An 18,243-nucleotide genomic window follows, 5' to 3' on the forward strand; every position below is an offset into this window, starting at 1 on the left:
CTATATCAGGCGGTGCCAGAGGAAGGCCGGAAAATTGCCAAAGACTCCAGGCCACCCAAGCCATAGACTGTTCACTCTGCTACCATCCGACAAACGGTACCGGAGCATCTGCTTTCGGACCAACAGGCTCCGAGACAGCTTCTACCCCCAAGCCATAAGATTGCTAATTAGCCAGACTGCTAAATAGTCCATTAAGGGTACCCAAACTATCTGCACTAACTCTATCTTGCACTGACCCTACGCACACTCACTAGACTATATAAACAAACCATATACACACTCCCACACAAAACCCACTCACATTCACATATTCTACATATGCACACACACACACACACATAACACACACACGCAGACCGATACAACACAAACACACATTCATACACATTACACACATGCACACTCTCACACTCACACAAACATTTACACTCATCATTTGCTACTGCTGCTACTCTGTTCTTTATTTTACTCTTATTATTATCTATCCTGATGCCTAGTCACTTTACCCTGCCTTCATGTATACACTACTAGTCAAAAGTTTGGACACACCTACTCATTCAAGGGTTATTCTTTATTTGTACTATTTTTTACATTGAAGAATAATAGTGAAGACATCCAAACTATGAAATAACACATATGGAATCATGTAGTAACCAAAAAAGTGTTAAAAATATATATTTTAAATTTGAGATTCTTCAAATAGCACCCTTTGCCTTGATGACAGCTTTGCACACTCTTGGCATTCTCTCAACCAGCTTCACCTGGAATGCTTTTCCAACAGTATTGAAGGAGTTCCCACATATGCTGAGCACTTGTTGGCTGCTTTTCCTTCACTCTGCCGTCCGACTCATCCCAAACCATCTCAATTGGGTTGAGGTCGGGGATTGTGGAGGCCAGGTCAGCCTCAGATTTTTTTTTACTCTGCATTGTTGGGAAGGGCTAGTAAGCAAGCATTTCATGGTAAAGTCTACACCAGTTGTATTCAGCAAATAAATACAATTTTATTTGATGTCCAGGGTTCAAATCCTTGTCTTCTTTTCTTGTATTGGGTTATTGAGATACACAATGACTCAACAAATCTGCCAATCCTCAAGTGGCATAGTACAGTAGGATTGTTCGAGATACAAAATCATGTGTGGACAGACAAGATCGTAGCTTAATCTAAACCTGTCAGTTCCTCATTTCTTTACATCAGGTAATATCAATAAATGAATTAGTCAGCTGTGCCATACTATTAGTGCTGCAGGACAACAAAATAAGTTATTGCAGTCCGAAAGTTCAAAATCGCCTTTTCATATTTTGAGTTGAAATCAGCTACAACAGAAACAAACACAAGAAAGGACAAACTTTCAACACTGGTCTAAATGTATTAATTAAGCATTTCATATTATAACATCAGGTTATTATAATGATGCCATAGACGTGGCAAAGTCATTTCTCGCAGATGTTTGTGGGAAAAACTAAGTAGATCATGTAATTCTCATACACGACAGCTCCGTCCGACATAGAGAGCAATAGTAATGGTGCCTTTTTGTAGGCACTAACTCCGCCATGGTTCGTTGGACAAAGCCTATGGGGAAATGAGTGGAGTTTTTGGATAAATGCCGAAAATTAGGTCTGTGGTAAACACAGGCTTGGGAGATCCTATACGTTTTGTTCTATAAGATCATCTTCATCAGCTAACGTCACTTTTTGTGCATTTTGAAGCATTTATGTAATCAAAAAAAGCACAAAGCACATAAAGGCTTCATAATTCATAAAGGTCATGTTAAATGACTGATATTATCTCAAAGAACAAAACGTAGAAGATCTCCTAAGCCTGTGTAACCTCTGACTTTATTTTCGGCATTGATCCCAAAACCCTATTCTTTCCCCATTCATTTTCCCCATGGGAATGGCTGAACGTATGAGAGGTAACTCATTTCCGGCATTTAGGACTACAAGCTGGCGAGCTCTAGCATCATCCCTATTAATTAATGTTGATGGTTAAGAGGCAGGTCCCCAGAAAACTGCAGATGACTTTGATCTCCGTCTGACAAGGCAAGTAGGCTGGACAAGCCTTTTGCACAATGATGAGCGTTCTAACTTCTAACTTTGTTGGTAAGATAGCAGGAGGACAGTAACGGCGCTTTTGTTTACATTTGAAACATAAACATATAAACCATTAATAATATTTAAATCGTTATAATACATTTTAATTACGGAAGTGGAGCTGTCTCTCAGTTAGGGTTTTGACTAGGAGGTATACGGGAACTTTTTCGTAGTAGGTTAGGAGAACTTTCACAGCAGGTTAGGAGAATTAGGCTAAGGTTAGAAAAAGGGTTAGAGTTAGCGAAAATACTCCTAATCTGCTATAAAAAGTCACCTTCGCTTGTAGCTGTCCTCCATCCAGTCACAACCACTGGGTCACAAACCACAGAATTAGGGAACTATTGCTGCCTCTTACATTCCTTATGTCTGTAAAGTGACATTTCTTGTTGTGATTTTAGTTGGCAATATTATAAACCCTCAATTAAACTAAATGATATATTGTAATAACTAAATTCAAAGAGAATAATATTTGTGGTATGCCTCGTTCTCTTTTGAAATGAGGACCTTTATTGTGAAGGACTAAAACATCACCCGGTAGTACTTGGTCAAGGTCAATTATTTGTTTGTTGTTAGTTAAAGTAATGGGATGTGCAAATGTTGGCTATCTATAGAAAACGGGTTTAGTTTGCTAGCTAACTAGTACATTATTGTCTAGCTTGCATACAGATATCAACCTTTTAGCTACGTTGTAAGCGCTTAGTATATATTCTAGGCATGGACACTATCTAACGTTAGCGTCAAACTTATTAGCTAGTTAACAGTAGCTTGTTTCAGTGGCTTTTTTTCTTTTCTTTGCAAACTAGCTATGGATAACATTATTGATCCAGCATCGGAACAAGGTTAGTTTGTGTTAAATTAAGTCATAACTCATTGCATTTTTGTTTTGTTTTTACATGGACCATTCAAATATGTCCTATAGCCTACACATAGCTTGTAATATTATTAACTAGCTGAGTTCTGGAATTGATTTGTTTATATACTTAGTAAAAATACTTTAATGTACTACTTAAGTCGTTTTTTTGGGTATCTGTACTTTACAATTTATATTTTTGACAACTTTTACTTTTACTTCACTATATTCCTAAAGAGAATGATGTACTTTTTACTCCATACATTTTTCCTGACACCCAAAAGTACTCGTTACATTTTGATTGCTTAGCAGGACAGAAATGGTCCAATTCACGCACTTATCAAGAGAACATCCCTGGTCATCTCTACTGCCTCTGATCTGGCAACTCACTAAACACATGCTTTGTTCCTGAATGATGCCTGAGTGTTGGCGTGTGCCCCTGGCTATCCGTAAATAAAAATAAAATAAACAGTTGTGCCATCTGGTTTGCTAAATATAAGGAATTTGAAATGATTCATACTTTTACTTTTGATACTTAAGTATATTTCAAACCAAATACTTTTAGACTTTTACTCAAGTAGTGTTTTACTGGGTGACTTTCACTTTTACTTCAGTCATTTTCTATTAAGGTATCTTTACTTTTACTAAAGTATGACAATTGGGTAATTTTACCACAACTTTTTATCTGTTAATTGCTCTTCTCTTCGGTGACAGGTCTCCCTCTGTTCTCCTTGCGTCTCCTGGTTCCACCTCTACGCCTGATGTCCGCTTTCATGTGGCAAGTGGTTCAACAGCGTAATGTGATGCAGTATGGGAAGCTGGAGGAGTTTGTGACTTTGGTGACAGAGATGGTTCCAGAGCTGCTGAGCTCCAGGCAGAGGACCCAACTCATCCTGGGACTTAGAGCAAGGGTGAGAAAGGTGGAAAAGTTGAGGGTTGGGATGGGAAGAGTCTTATGATGAAACGAACTATGGGCAGCTACTAGCTGCAATTACTGTACGTATGCCCAGGCCCTGGTCTGATTAATCAGGCTGTAATACACAATTCATTGGTACATACAACCTGAAACTAATGCCTGCAAAATCGTGTAAATGTTAATTACAAGCCAGAATGTTTAATAAAATTACATTTAAACTTACTCTACCGGTTGTCTGTGCGTTTTGTCCTTCAGCTGTTTGAAATTTGAGACAAAATATCCACAGGAAAGTATTGTTTACTCAACTTTTTAGAGATATGGTTCGGCACCTAGGTAAAATGTGTTTTATATTGGATATTCGTTTTTTCTCTCGTCAATAGCTATTGAACCAAGCGTTCCATGACAATGGAAAAAGGTATATTCTGAATCAGGGGAGGATGGAGAACAATCCACACCTTTTTTTGTGTGTGAATATCTATCAATATTTTGTTCCCCTACAATTCCACCCCCAAAAATTCTCCATCCTCCTGATTCAGAATATAACATTTTCATTGTCATGGCTAGCTTGGAGTGGGAAACAAATCCAATATATATGTAACTTTATCTTGGTATGCCCTAGACAATACTTTCCTCTGGATAGTTTATCTCAAATTTAAAGCATTTTGTCTTATGGACAAAAAGTACAGACAACCGGTAGAGTAAGTTTACATTTAATTTTATTCAAAATTCTGCCTTGTAAGGAACACTTACACGATTTTGCAGGCATTCGTTTCAGGCTGGATGTACCAATGAATGGTGTATTACAGCCTGACCCTAGTCCTGCTTTTCACATATCCACCTCTTTTCCAGCTGGTTTTAGAGTTGTGTCGCAGTGAGGGCACAGCTGACTTCCTGACCATCCAGGCCCACCTGGACATAATCCACACTTTGACAGAAAAATCCTTACACAAAGAGGTAGGTTAAATTGGTAACACTTTATGAATGAGACACTGGAATAACTTTATTTCTGAGAGATGCACTCCTGTACCTTTGTCAGATGTGTTGTTTTCTTGTGCCTAATGACAGAGTCATGGTGATGAATTGGAGGCTTCAGATTCTAACTTTGTGGTGCTGGTTCAAACCCTGCTGGAAGACCCTTCTGAGAGGGAGCATTTCTTCAAGGTAAAGAACTTTCTCTCTAGACTTCTTTATGATCCTATTACTTGAGTATATTTCTGAAATAGGCTACCAGTTGAACGTCAAATACTTAGATGATGTTCAACTGCTCCTCCATTGTTCCCACAAGCAAGGGAGGAGGCTGATGACATCACATCAGACCAACTCAACTCCTTGAATGGCCTACTCCAAAATAGCTGGAGTGCATCTTTTAAAGGAGACATTTGGCACTAGACCCATTTCATGCTAAATAGTCTACTTCACAGGAGGTGTTCCCAGTCCACTATGGCCCTCGGTATGACACAGCGCTGCAGACACTGGTGTGGGAGTTCCTCTCCAGACTGGAGGAGCTGCTGCCTGTACCAGACCTTGCACAGGTACTGAGGAAAACGTCTGTTCTAAAAGATTGACGGAACATGGCGTCATGTGGCTCTACAGATGAATTGAATGGTGTTTTTGGTCATTTCAAAACTTGTCTAAAACCTCAAGTGGCTGATACAACGTATTTGAACTCTTTATTATCCTGTATTCCCCCGGCCCTGCTCCTCTTAGACAACAGCATGGCTCGGTGCTGCCCCCTCTGTCCTGGAGGAATGTAGACAGACTGTCTTTGACCCTGAACAACTGAAGACAGTGATGCAGCACCATCAGCGTCATGGAAACCTGAACAATAGTAAGTCTTCATCCAGATGATGGCTATGAAGTAAATAGTCCAATTGGACACCTCTTGTATTTTTTACTTGCCAATGTAGGTGAGTTTAACTGATGTTCTCTCATACCCAGGTCATGTCTCTAAATACACTGCAGATACCATCCTGTCCACACTGTCCCTCCCTCCAATAGTCAGAGTTGTTATTAACAATGAGCCGGACAACTCTGACAATGTGAAGCCATGCTCAGATGAAGATGAATGCATAGATAATGGGGTAGAGGTCTGGGAATATGAAGACAACAATGAAATCCTGGATGGTGACACTGATAGATATTTGGAGGATCTAGGACTGTCAACATCAGAGCAACAGGAGGGTCTATCACCTACAGAGACCTCAGCGTTGGTTACTCCAGGACCCTGTGATGGTAAGGAAAATAAAAAAGGTCAAACACTCATCCATTGTTTATCACTAATAAAGTATATGAATTACAATGTGCAGGTAACTGCCAAAATAATGGAAACACTTGAGTAAATGAGGGATACAAAGTATATTGAAAGCAGGTGCTTCCACACAGGTGTGGTTCTTGAGTTAATTAAACAATTAACGTCCCATCATGCTTAGGGTCATGTATAAAAATGCTGGGCAGGCCATTATTTTGCCTACCATGGCTGTGCCCCCATAGGATGGCAATGCCCCCATCCACAGTGCAAGAGTGGTAACTGAATGGTTTGAGCATGAAAACGATGTTAACTATGTGCCATGGCCGTTCGTCACAGATCTCAACCCAATTGAACACTTATGGGAGATTATGGGGAGGTGCCTGAGACATCATTTTCCACCACCATCAACAAAGCACAAAATGATGGAATTTCTTGTGGAAGAATGGTGTCGCATCCCTCCAATAGAGTTCCAGACACTTGTAGAATCAACGCCCTTTTAAGACATTTTATAATGGTGTTCACCTTTGGTTCGGCAGTTATCTGTGTAAAAAAAATATATATATATATATATTACCAGTCAAACGTTTGGACACACCTACTCACTCCAGGGTTTTTCTTAGTTTTTACTATTTTCTACATTGTAGAATAATAGTGAAGACATCAAAACTATGAAATAACACATATGGAATCATGTAGTAACCAAAAAAGTGTTCAACAAATCAAAATATATTTTAGATTCTTCAAAGTAGCCACCCTTTGCCTTGATGACAGCTTTGCACACTCTTGGCATTCTCTCAACTAGCTTCACCTGGAATGCTTTTCCAACAGTCTTGAAGGAGTTCCTACATATGCTGAGCACTTGTTGGCTGCTTTTCCTTCACTCTGCGGTCCAACTCATCCCAAACCATCTCAATTGGGTTGAGGTCGGGGGATTGTGGAGGCCAGGTCATCTGATGCAGCACTCCATTACTCTCCTTCTTAGTCAAATGGCTCTTACACAGCCTGGAGGTATGTTGGGTCATTGTCCTGTTGAAAAACAAATGATAGTCCCACCAAGCGCAAACCAGATGGGATGGCGTATCGCTGCGGTAGCCATGCTGGTTAAGTGTGCCTTGAATTCTAAATAAGCCACAGACAGTGTCACCAGCAAAGCACCCCAACACCATCACACCTCCTCCTCCGTGCTTCACGGTGGGAACCACACATGCAGAGATTATCCGTTCACCTACTCTGCGTCTCACAAAGACACGACGGTTGGAACCAAAAATCTCAAATTTGGACTCATCAGACCAAAGGACAGATTTCCACCTGTCTAATGTCCATTGCTCGTGTTTCTTGACCCAAGCAAATCTCTTCTTATTGGTGTCCTTTAGTAGTGGTTTCTTTGCAGCAATTCGACCATGAAGGCCTGATTCACACAGTCCCCTCTGAACAGTTGATGTTGAGATGTGTCTGTTACTTGAACTCTGTGAAGCATTTATTTGGGCTGCAATTTCTGAGGCTGGTAACTCTAATGAACTTACCCTCTGCAGCAGAGGTAACTCTAGATCTTCCTTTCCTGTGGCGGTCCTCATGAGAGCCAGTTTCATCGTAGCGCTAGATGGTTTTTGCTACTGCACTTGAAGAATCTTTCAAAGTTCTTGAAATGTTCCGTATCGACTGACCTTCATGTCTTAAAGTAATGATGGACTGTCGTTTCTCTTTGCTTATTTGAGCTGTTCTTGCCATAATATGGACTTGGTCTTTTACCAAATAGGGTTATCTTCTGTATAACACCCTACCTTGTCACAACACAAATGTTTGGCTCAATCGCATTAAGAAGGAAATAAATTCCACAAGATAACTTTTAACAAGGCACACCTGTTAATTGAAATGCATTCCAGGTGGCTACCTCATGAAGCTGGTTGACAGAATGCCAAGAGTGTGCAAAGCTGTCATCGAGGCAAAGGGTAGCTACTTTGAAGAATCTCAAAAATAAAATATGTTTCGATTTGTTTAACACTTTTTTTTGGTTACTACAGTGAGGGGAAAAAAGTATTTGATCCCCTGCTGATTTTGTAAGTTTGCCCACTGACAAAGAAATTATCAGTCTATAATTTTAATCGTAGGTTTATTTGAACAGTGAGAGACAGAATAACAACAAAAACATCCAGAAAAACGCATGTCAAAAATGTTATAAATTGATTTGCATTTTTATGAGGGAAATAAGTATTTGACCCCCTCTCAATCAGAAAGATTTCTGACTCCCTGGTGTCTTTTATGCAGGTAACGAGCTGAGATTAGGAGCACACTCTTAAATGGAGTGCTCCTAATCTCAGCTTGTTACCTGTATAAAAGACACCTGTCCACAGAAGCAATCAATCAATCAGATTCCAAACTCTCCACCATGGCCAAGACCAAAGAGCTCTCCAAGGATGTCAGGGATTGTAGACCTACACAAGGCTGGAATGGGCTACAAGACCATCGCCAAGCAGCTTGGTGAGAAGGTGACAACAGTTGGTGCGATTATTCGCAGATGGAAGAAACACAAAATAACTGTCAATCTCCCTCGGCCTGGGGCTCCATGCAAGATCTCACCTCGTGGAGTTGCAATAATCATGAGAACGGTGAGGAATCAGCCCAGAACTACACGGGAGGATCTTGTCAATGATCTCAAGGCAGCTGGGACCATAGTCACCAAGAAAACAATTGGTAACACTACACCGTGAAGGACTGAAATCCTGCAGCGCCCGCAAGGTCCCCCTGCTCAAGAAAGCACATATACAGGGCCGTCTGAAGTTTGCCAATGAACATCTGAATGATTCAGAGGAGAACTGGGTGAAAGTGTTGTGGTCAGATGAGACCAAAATCGAGCTCTTTGGCATCAACTCAACTCGCCGTGTTTGGAGGAGGAGGAATGCTGCCTATGACCCCAAGAACACCATCCCCACCGTCAAACATGGAGGTGGAAACATGTTTTTCTGCTAAGGGGACAGGACAACTTCACCGCATTAAAGGGACGATGGACGGGGCCATGTTCCGTCAAATCTTGGGTGAGAACCTCCTTCTCTCAGCCAGGGCATTGAAAATGGGTCGTGGATGGGTATTCCAGCTTGACAATGACCCAAAACACACGGCCAAGGCAACAAAGGAGTGGCTCAAGAAGAAGCACATTAAGGTCCTGGAGTGGCCTCTTGTGTTATTTCATAGTTTTAATGTCTTCACTATTATTCTACAATGTAGAAAATGGTAACAAAAATAAAGAAAAACCCTGGAATGAGTAGGTGTGCCCAAACCTTTGACTGGTACTGTATATATAAATAAATGGTGGTTATGTAATCTTATCTCTTGTATTTTCTCCTTACAGAATTGAACTTGGATCATTCTCTCAACGTAGTGGTGAATGCTGACGAACCATCCCAGGTTCTTACCTGCACCCTCTCTCCATTCTCTCACAGTGAAATGGCCAACCTCTGCAAGGACATCAAGATAAACCAAGTAGAAAAGGACAGCAAACAGGTTGACAAGAAAAAAAAGGTGGTCAGAAAGGGGAACAAAAAGAGGGTCATCAAAAAAAGGGTGATCAAAAGGAGAGTGATCAAAAAGAGGGTGATCAAACAGGTTGACAAGAAAAAAGGATCCCCTGCACCCCAAAACAGGACTCATACATGTGAGTGTGGGAAGGTTTTCAAAAAACCATCACTGCTGACGCTACATATGGGAGTTCACACGATGCCATATCATTGTGGCCAGTGTCCCAAACGATATGCTACTCCTGGGGCACTGAAAAAACACCAGCTACTTCACACAGAAGAAAGGCCATTCGCATGTGAACACTGTGACCGGAGGTACAGGAGTGCTTATGATCTCAAAGTGCACATACGCAGTCACTCTGGGGAGCGCCGTCACATGTGTATTATCTGTGGTAAGAGGTTTACCCAGCAGTGTACACTAGTGAGACACATGCGAATGCATGCTGGGGAGAAGAATTATTTATGTAGCATATGTGGTAAGGTATTCCTTAGCTCAGGAGAAGTGCGGCTCCATACACGAACACACACAGGAGAAAACCCCCACACCTGTAAACATTGTGGAAAGGGTTTCAAAGCATCTTGCCATCTTACGGTTCATCTGCGCTCTCACACAGGCGAGCGTCCTTACACCTGCACCCAATGCCCAAAATCTTTCACTACCTCAGACTCCCTGAGAACGCACATGTATACTCACACTGGGGAGAAACCTCACCAGTGCTCAGAGTGTGGGAAAACATTTACTCAAAGGGGTAATATGGTAAATCATATGAGAAGAGTTCATAGACTGTTTAAGATTCTCTAAAAGCACTCCAACAGAAAGACAGACAAAGTCTCATAAAAAATGTTGAGATCGAAATAAACTTTGTAGGAGTTCATTCGAATCTAAATACTAGAAGTATTGAGACAAGAAATTGCATGTATAATCCTGTTTTAAATACATTACTTTACAGGTCCTCTTTTGTATATCAGATTATCATACCAAAACATGTTTATCAATAAACTTCTTCAGGTTTGTCACGTCTACACCTGATATTCGAAACTGCAAATAACAGTAATGATTTTAGAAGCGGAATTATGGTTGACATTGACCCAATGACATTGACCAGTAAACGCTGCACATGTCGGCTCAATCGGAAATAACCTTTAAATTTGAACACAGATCTTCTGTGATACGGATTGAATCCAGCCATAGTCTATACATTTCTCTCCCAGATCTGCAAAACCAGTGGTGCAGAGAGTTTGAGGTCCAGGGTTCAAATCCATATTTTCTTGTGTTGAGTTATTGAAACATACAATATGACTCAACAAATCTGCCAATCCTTAAGTGGCGCATTAGGATTGTTCAAGACACAGAATCATGTGTGGACAGACAAGATCGTAGCTTCTAATACTGTCAGTTCCTCATTTATTTACATTAGGTAATATCATTAATTGAGTGAGTCAGCTATGCCATAATATTAGTGTTGCAGGACAACAAAATAAGTTATTGCAGTCCATAAATTCAAATATTGTCTTTTCATATTTTGAGTTGAAATCAGCTACAACAGAAACAAACACAAGAAAGTTGGCGGAGTTTCCTTCCAATCATTTACTCTTTGGGCTGGTTTCCCGGACATATCATCAGCCTAGTCCTAGACTAAAAAGTATGTTCACGGGAGATTCTCCATTTAACGTGCTTCTCAATCCAAAACTAGGTTTAAGGCTGGATTTAATCCGTATCGTTGAAGAACTCCGCCACAGAGTTTCTAAATCCAGAGGCGCAACATCGAGAGACTTCCGGGAACGCTTGCGAAGCAGACCAGGCCGGGGTTTGAGAAGTCAATGAGAGAAGTGAAAAATTCTTCCTTAGTTGTTAATTTTCTCAATCTAAAGGCACAACCTAGATTCATGCCAATATCTTAAGTAGTTGAACATGTTATTACTCAAACCTTGTGAAAGTGACACGTTTTCATTTGTCTAAAATAACTTTCATATCGAAGGAGTGCCTTTGATTTGACGACCTGCACATGCGCAGTTCGGCACAAGACGACCGTTAGACCCGATGACGTGTTTCTGCGCATGAGCCTAGCTAGCCAATGTCGCCATGTCATCGCCTACAAGTGTGATCAGGGATTTCTATTGGAGAAGCAGTTTATGCCTATCTTCATACTGTACTGTCTTTGGCTGCACGAGAGAAGTGTAAAGGCAATGTTCCTGCATTCGTGGAGACCGCATTCACGGTAAACGTTGCATATGTAGCTCAATCAGAAATAACAAACATTTCAATCGCTCTAGAACGCTGAACTTCAGCGCTACAGATTGAATCCAGCCCTTAATCTGTGCCTGGAAAACCGGCAGTTGATTTCAGACATCATGTTTACAAAGACTGGCTCTTAAAATACTTATAAGAACACCATACTCAGTTGGTGCAACATTTAAGAACAGTCCTAATAGAAATGTAATGCATAGAGTGGATTAGATTAATTTTTACCCCAAGAGATTTCAGTGCAGAGTCATTCCATGTCATTTCAGCAATCCATGACAGCCACCATCTCAGATTTATCAGAAATTGTTTGTTAGAAAGAGGTAAGATTGGCATTCCTGAAACATTATTTTGTTGAAATGTAATTTTATCTCTCCGAAATTAAGCTAATTGATTGCACACACATTAGCCGTTTTTAATTTATAGGATTCAGATAATTCAATACACAAAGTACCCAACATCCGATTTGGACCAAGAATATTCCTTATGTCTTACTCATTGGTAGGAAGAAGTTTGGTCCAGATTTTGGGTACTATGATATTATTGAATATTATCTGAATCCTATAAATTAAATTGGCCAATTTGGGCACAATCAATTTCCTTAATTTCTCAGATCAAATTCTATTTCAACAAAATAATGTTTCAGGAATACTAATTGTATCTGTTACTAACTACAGAAACGATTTCAGAAAAATCTGAGATGGTGGGTGTCAACCCTCTTTCTTGTCCATTTTGAGGTGGAATTACCCTGCATCTTTGGGCCTGTATTGGTAGGTTGTGTCTAATAACCACCAAAAGATGGGGCACTTTTTAGGGTTTAAAACCCCTATTTGTTTACAGTTTGCATTGTGGTGACCTCTGACCTATTATGACATCATATTTGAGTGAATGCACTGGTCTGGGACCAAGACATGTCAACGTAGAAGACAGATATAGCCATGCAGTCAGTAACATACACTGTGATAACTATGGAATACACGTTATACTTCCATACGTATCTATAACTCCACTATCATCGTAAGCCTCTGGTAATTTAAACAATAAAAAACGTAAATGAAACCAAGCCATTAGTGCATGCACCAAGCTGTCCATAGACTAGCAGGATAAAACAAAAGTTAATTCATATTAGGTACAACTATTGTCTCTGTCAGCATTATGCATTATTTTAAATATAGTACAAAATATTCCATAATACTATATAGTGATTATTTACAATTCAGTAAGGCATGCTAATAGTGTACGTCGTTAACAGCCACTGTTCTTGTGTTAGTGGGTTACAGTTTGGTTACAGTTCGGCGACACAGCTCAACCCTCCTTCATGATCCAAACTAGGACATCAGTAATACTGAATGGAACAAGCTTTAGGTCAGTCTGTTGACCTTGATGTATGTCCACAGGCTATTGTTGGTAGGTTCCTTGGTATCTACTAGTCCACAACCAAACAAAAACCACATCTCACACAGTCCTCTCTCCACGAGGCTGAGGAGCCACACAGACACAGAGTGGAGTTCGATCTATTGACAGATACATTCACAGTCCAATAACAATTCTCTCCATTACAAATGCATCACTTTTAAAGTGGAGGCAGATACAGTGGCCCCTGTAAAGGTATTTACAGGCACGTTCTGTTTGAACAAATTAAGTACATTCAGGTTGACTGCTACCAATCACATTGTCTAATTTGCTTTGGTTCATGTGAGACATCTTTTTAACTTCATAAAAATGATTAGCCATGTAAGACAATAGACAAACCCGCAATTCTTCAAGAGGTTACAAATGAAAAAAGAAAACCACTCAACACAAAGACATTATCTATTAAAACAGAACATGGTAAGTACAAATTCTACAGGCTCTTCCAAAGTAAAAGTGCAACGGAAAACTTACAGCACACTAAAATATTTCAATGATGAAAGTGAGTAACCACATAAATTGCATAATGTAACATTTTTGCATGTATAATCGATATGAAATGACCAATATTAAGATCCTAGCTAAATGTTTTGTGAGATGTATTCTGCCACCCAGTGGCAGACCAGATTCTACAGCTATCAGTCACAAAAAATCTTCAACAAAACTGATCAACAATCAGTCACTAGATTGCTGTGTTGACCATAAATCAATGAAAATAGTGACGCACACTTTGACAATGGTGCATTGGATCTCTGGAGCATAGCTGCCATGTCTATAAGTATCTGTTGTAATAGCCTTTACTGTTCTTAAAGTCTTTAAAACAGAAAAATACTTATAAGGCAGTCAGATATGGCTATAATACACACCACAGGTCTCACACAAGGTGGCCTATCTGTGTAAAATATGGTTTTCTGACCCATTCCGTTTCTGTAACACATGGATATTAGACTTTTGAGACCTCTATCTTTGTCATGGTTGTCTGAAGATATTTGAATCTCCTCTCTATGGCCTGATCTCAAAAGGACCTTCTTCAGTCTCAACCCCTACAAACATCTGGATTTCCCCATGGTTGTCCAGGGCCAGGGGCAGCAGTTGACTATTTAGTTAAGTGTCATCACATGACTGTGATTGTGCACTTTACTATTCCATTAGCTTGCTATATGATGGTAACAGGGTGCTAGGTGGTGTTAATACCATATTTCTCACATCTACTCAGTCCTTGTAGATCTTCGAGAGGAAATAGAGAAGTGCACAGAGGTGAGGCTAAAACTTTGTTTGAAATTGGGTCTTCTGTACCTCAAAGATGCATGACTGTTTGAGAACAGCCCAAAGGAGGCAAACGTTCTAAATCCTATAGTCTTGACAAAACTGTTGGGGGTCTCTGTGTGTTCTCATGGGAGAGAGAGGGATCTCATAGAGGAGGAATGGGAAGGATGGCATTGTGGGAGTACAGGGTGGAGATCAGAGGAGGCTAGTGGGGTGAGCTGCAGGAGGAAGCGCTTATTGTAATGGTTGTTTCCATGTGTTTGGTACCATTCCATTGATTCCATTCCAGCCATTACATTGAGCCCGTCCTCCTGTAGCTCCTCCCACCAGCCTCCTCTGGAGGAGCTCCAATGGAGATGATAAGAGATGGATCCTCCAGGGGAGAAGCCAACTCAATTCCAGCAGAGGGTCACTGATGGTAGCCAGCAGAAGGTAAAGGTCAGGGGTCAGACGTAGATGCCCTCAGGGTTGAGGCCTGAAGACACTGGACTCTGCAGAGCCCGGAGGTCACTGGGGAGGAGGCGGGAGGAGCCCAGCCGTTTCAGCGAGCCTGGAGAGAGGGGGGAGGAGGAAGTCATCAAGAAGTCAATGTTAAGTGGTATTTTTAATTTTAAAAAATTGTAATTCTTACTTTCAGGTTGAGCAGTTAGTGTGTAGATTTGACTGTGGTGTGACAAAAAGTGACATTACTAGCCATATAATGAGCTTTACAAAAACCAAAGATGGTATATTAACTTCCACTAGGGGGTAGTGTTGGATAATAGAACAATGTTTGAAATGTCTGAGCCCAGATTGGGCAAAAACAATCTGATTAGGATGCTTTGTAATATTTGTGTGTACCTGTGTTATTATCCTGGTCATTGGGCTGGGCTGGTAGAACAGTGACCTTGGTGCCAGTCTGATGGATGAACTGCTGAAGGTTCACCTGTCTCAGCTCCCTGGTCAATTGCTCCAACTCCTGCTCCTTCTCCTGCAACAAACAACCAGTCAACAAGTCATTGACTTCCCCTGCAGTTTCTACTGTCACAGTTCCACTTCCCTGTATACTCGGTTTGTCCACTGATGGGGGCCCGTCTGGCCACTCACGGCTAACAAGCAATTTTATAGATTCATACGATGTTTAAAATATTATATTTTTCTCTCGTGGAATTGTATTCCTTTACATTTAAGGCTATTTGCAGGTGGAATTGTTGCATTGAGAACCTTTAAAAACAGACAGTTTACGGTAACATACATGTTGCAGGTGGTTAAACCCACTAATAAAGGAGCAGTCATTCTAGGCCACAGCTAAGGAAGAGTTGGTTCTATGGAAAGAGTAATGGAAGTCTAGTCTGGTAGAGTAGATCTGTAGTTCTTTTCAGGCCCCAAAATCACCAGTAGTATATAATTCACCACCCAAATATTTTTTCTTTTTTTTAACCTCACGCCCACTCTATGGCTGCATTTAGACAGGCAGCCCAATTCTGATATTTTTTCCACTAATTGATATTTTGACCAATCACATCAGATCTTTTCACACCAGCTCCTTTTCAGAGCTGATCTGATTGGTCAAAAGACCAATTAGTGAAAATAAGATCAGAATTGGGCTGCCTGTCTAAACGCAGCCTATGTGGTGTACCCCACCCTGTAAGTAAACGTTACATCATGGGGACTAATAAGAGGCTTCCAAAAATTTTCCTACTAAAAACAGTAGGGCCCTATTCAATCAAACCCAGTAACTTCAAAAACAACATTCTTCCCAGGCAGTGAGAAACCATGCTTGAATTAATAAACAGTTCTGTTTCATTGTAAACATGATTTTGTCAAGGACATGAATCCAAACGAATATTCATCAGCGCCAGACGAATGTAAAATATATATATATATATTCCAGACATTATGCAGCCCTGTAAAATGGGCTTACGTGTCTTAGTTCATTATATTTATTTCTGCAAAAGGTATCATCACAGTATAATCACCATCCAATCAATGATTAATGTTGTTTTCAACCCTATTTTACATAAGGTGTTTGTGTCCTCCAATCAATGATTAATGTTGTTTTCAACCCTATTTTACATAAGGTGTTTGTGTCCTCCAATCAATGATTAATGTTGTTGTTTACAACCCTATTCTACATAAGGTGTTTGTTTATGTACATCATGTATTATTTTCAAAACCATTAGGAATCAATGGTACATTTTAGTATGGCACTTCTCTCTCTATTGCTGTTTCAACCCTTAAGTCTTCATCAGTCAAAGCACATAGGAGCGTAGATTGCAGTGTCTCCAGCACCTGCCTAAAACGCTGAATTTGTGTATGTACAATCAATGTTTTCCTATATATTTGTATTTCTATCAAAGCTCACCTGTAGTTTCTTGCTGGACTGTCCCAGTGAGCGGTCCACAGCCCTGCAGCTGCTCTCCAGCTGCACTCTGTGTTGAACCTGTTGCTCCAGCTCCGCCCTGACCTTCCCCAGCTGGGCCCGGGCCTCCTCCTCGTCCACCTGCCTGCTCATCTCAGTCTCCTGCTCCAGGCCTGCCTCCATGCCCTGGATACGGGTCAGGTATTCCCCCAGCCGGGCCTCGCACTCCCGCACCCGTCCCATCAGCTCCTGGAGCTGCTCCCTCAGCTGCCGCTCGCTCTCCTGCTCGATCTGCAGCTCGTTCTGCCAGAACTCCTCCTCCGACATCTCTACCTCGTTCCTCCGCAGCTGCTGCTCCAGATGCACCAGCTCCTCCTCCAGCACGCTGACACCCTCGACGCACACACCACCATCACCACCACCTCTCTCCCAGCCATGTAGCTCCGCCTCGCAGCCCTGCAGCCGGCTCTCCAGCAGCTGGAGCTTGTCCTTCTGCAGCTGGACCAGGCGCGCCAGCTCCCGGGCTGGACTGGGGGGCACAGACACCACGCCCCTGCCCTGGTTCAGCACTCTCTGCTGCTGCTTGGCCTCGGCATCTCTGCCCTTCCCAAAAATATCCCTCAGGCCCTTGGCCCCAGCTGTGAAGGTGAGGGACTTACGCTTGGGCTCCCGGCGCTTGAGCGAGTGGTCGTTGGCCGCCGGGTGTAGCTTGGCCAGAGGAGGCAGGCTCTGGCGATAGAGGCCGCGCTCAGGGATGCGGGATGAGCCGTCGGAGTTGGGACGTTCGCTGAGGGAGGGGCCGGTGCGCTGGAGGACCAGCTGCACGTCGCTGGCATACTGGCCCCACTTGTTGAGGGACACCACAGGGTTCTCATGCGGGGCCAAGTGGCGCTCTGTCTCCCGCCATCTCTCGATCAACGTGTACCTGCCAGTACGCCCTGGGAAAGAGAGAATAATTTGATCCGATTAATTAATTGGATTCATATAGAGCTTTACAAAGTAACTGAGCTTAGATTACCAATGTACAGTAGTCACACGGCTGAGAAAGAACACATTGTTTGCTATTTCTTGCCACATACCAAAACGGTGAACAGTTACAGACAGACCAGTAGCTAGACTACACTCTGCAGTAGCAACAGACTACAGAGTTCATCTACCATTGACTTTGTCATTGTTATCCCAACCCTAATCTGAACTTTTCACCTCAGCTAAGAACAGGGAAACTCTATGGCAGATCCATTCACAATTACCCCGCTTGCTTTCAGACACAGTTTAGTGGGCGGGCACTGTGCAGTTTTCAGAGTAATGGGTTGTTTTTTCCAGGAAGAACCCAACAGGAATTTCTCTATTCAAATATAGGAGCAGTT

At 41.6% G+C, this 18,243-nt stretch overlaps 2 protein-coding genes across 8 annotated transcripts in view; one reads left to right on the forward strand and one right to left on the reverse strand.

Annotated features, from left to right (window-relative positions):
- Nucleotides 1-2,637: 2,637 nt before the first annotated feature.
- Nucleotides 2,638-11,426, forward strand: LOC121543480 (zinc finger protein 2 homolog). 2 transcript variants are annotated; one of them, XM_041853358.1, is made up of 8 exons: nucleotides 2,638-2,930; nucleotides 3,656-3,852; nucleotides 4,707-4,811; nucleotides 4,923-5,018; nucleotides 5,267-5,389; nucleotides 5,565-5,685; nucleotides 5,796-6,089; nucleotides 9,452-11,426. In XM_041853358.1, the coding sequence occupies exons 1-8, from the start codon at nucleotides 2,897-2,899 to the stop codon at nucleotides 10,417-10,419; spliced, it is 1,938 nt and encodes a 645-aa protein (XP_041709292.1). In that variant the 5' UTR covers nucleotides 2,638-2,896; the 3' UTR covers nucleotides 10,420-11,426. The 2 variants fall into 2 exon arrangements, with proteins under 2 accessions (XP_041709292.1, XP_041709293.1); XM_041853359.1 differs by having other exon boundaries at nucleotides 5,279-5,389.
- Nucleotides 11,427-11,770: 344 nt separating this feature from the next.
- LOC121543477 (ras association domain-containing protein 8) overlaps nucleotides 11,771-18,243 on the reverse strand; it is a 31,033-nt gene continuing 24,560 nt past the window's right edge. For all 6 annotated transcript variants that reach the window (XM_041853351.2, XM_041853350.2, XM_041853349.2 and 3 more), the window contains exons 3-5: nucleotides 16,880-17,814; nucleotides 15,376-15,505; nucleotides 11,771-15,085 (exon numbers count right to left, since the gene is read on the reverse strand). In XM_041853351.2, coding sequence (XP_041709285.1) covers nucleotides 14,982-15,085; nucleotides 15,376-15,505; nucleotides 16,880-17,814 — 1,169 coding nt within the window. In that variant the 3' untranslated portion in view covers nucleotides 11,771-14,981. The remainder of the gene's footprint in view (nucleotides 15,086-15,375; nucleotides 15,506-16,879; nucleotides 17,815-18,243) is intronic.

Source organism: Coregonus clupeaformis, unplaced genomic scaffold (assembly GCF_020615455.1).
Source record: "Coregonus clupeaformis isolate EN_2021a unplaced genomic scaffold, ASM2061545v1 scaf0290, whole genome shotgun sequence".
Taxonomy (NCBI): Eukaryota; Metazoa; Chordata; class Actinopteri; order Salmoniformes; family Salmonidae; genus Coregonus; species Coregonus clupeaformis.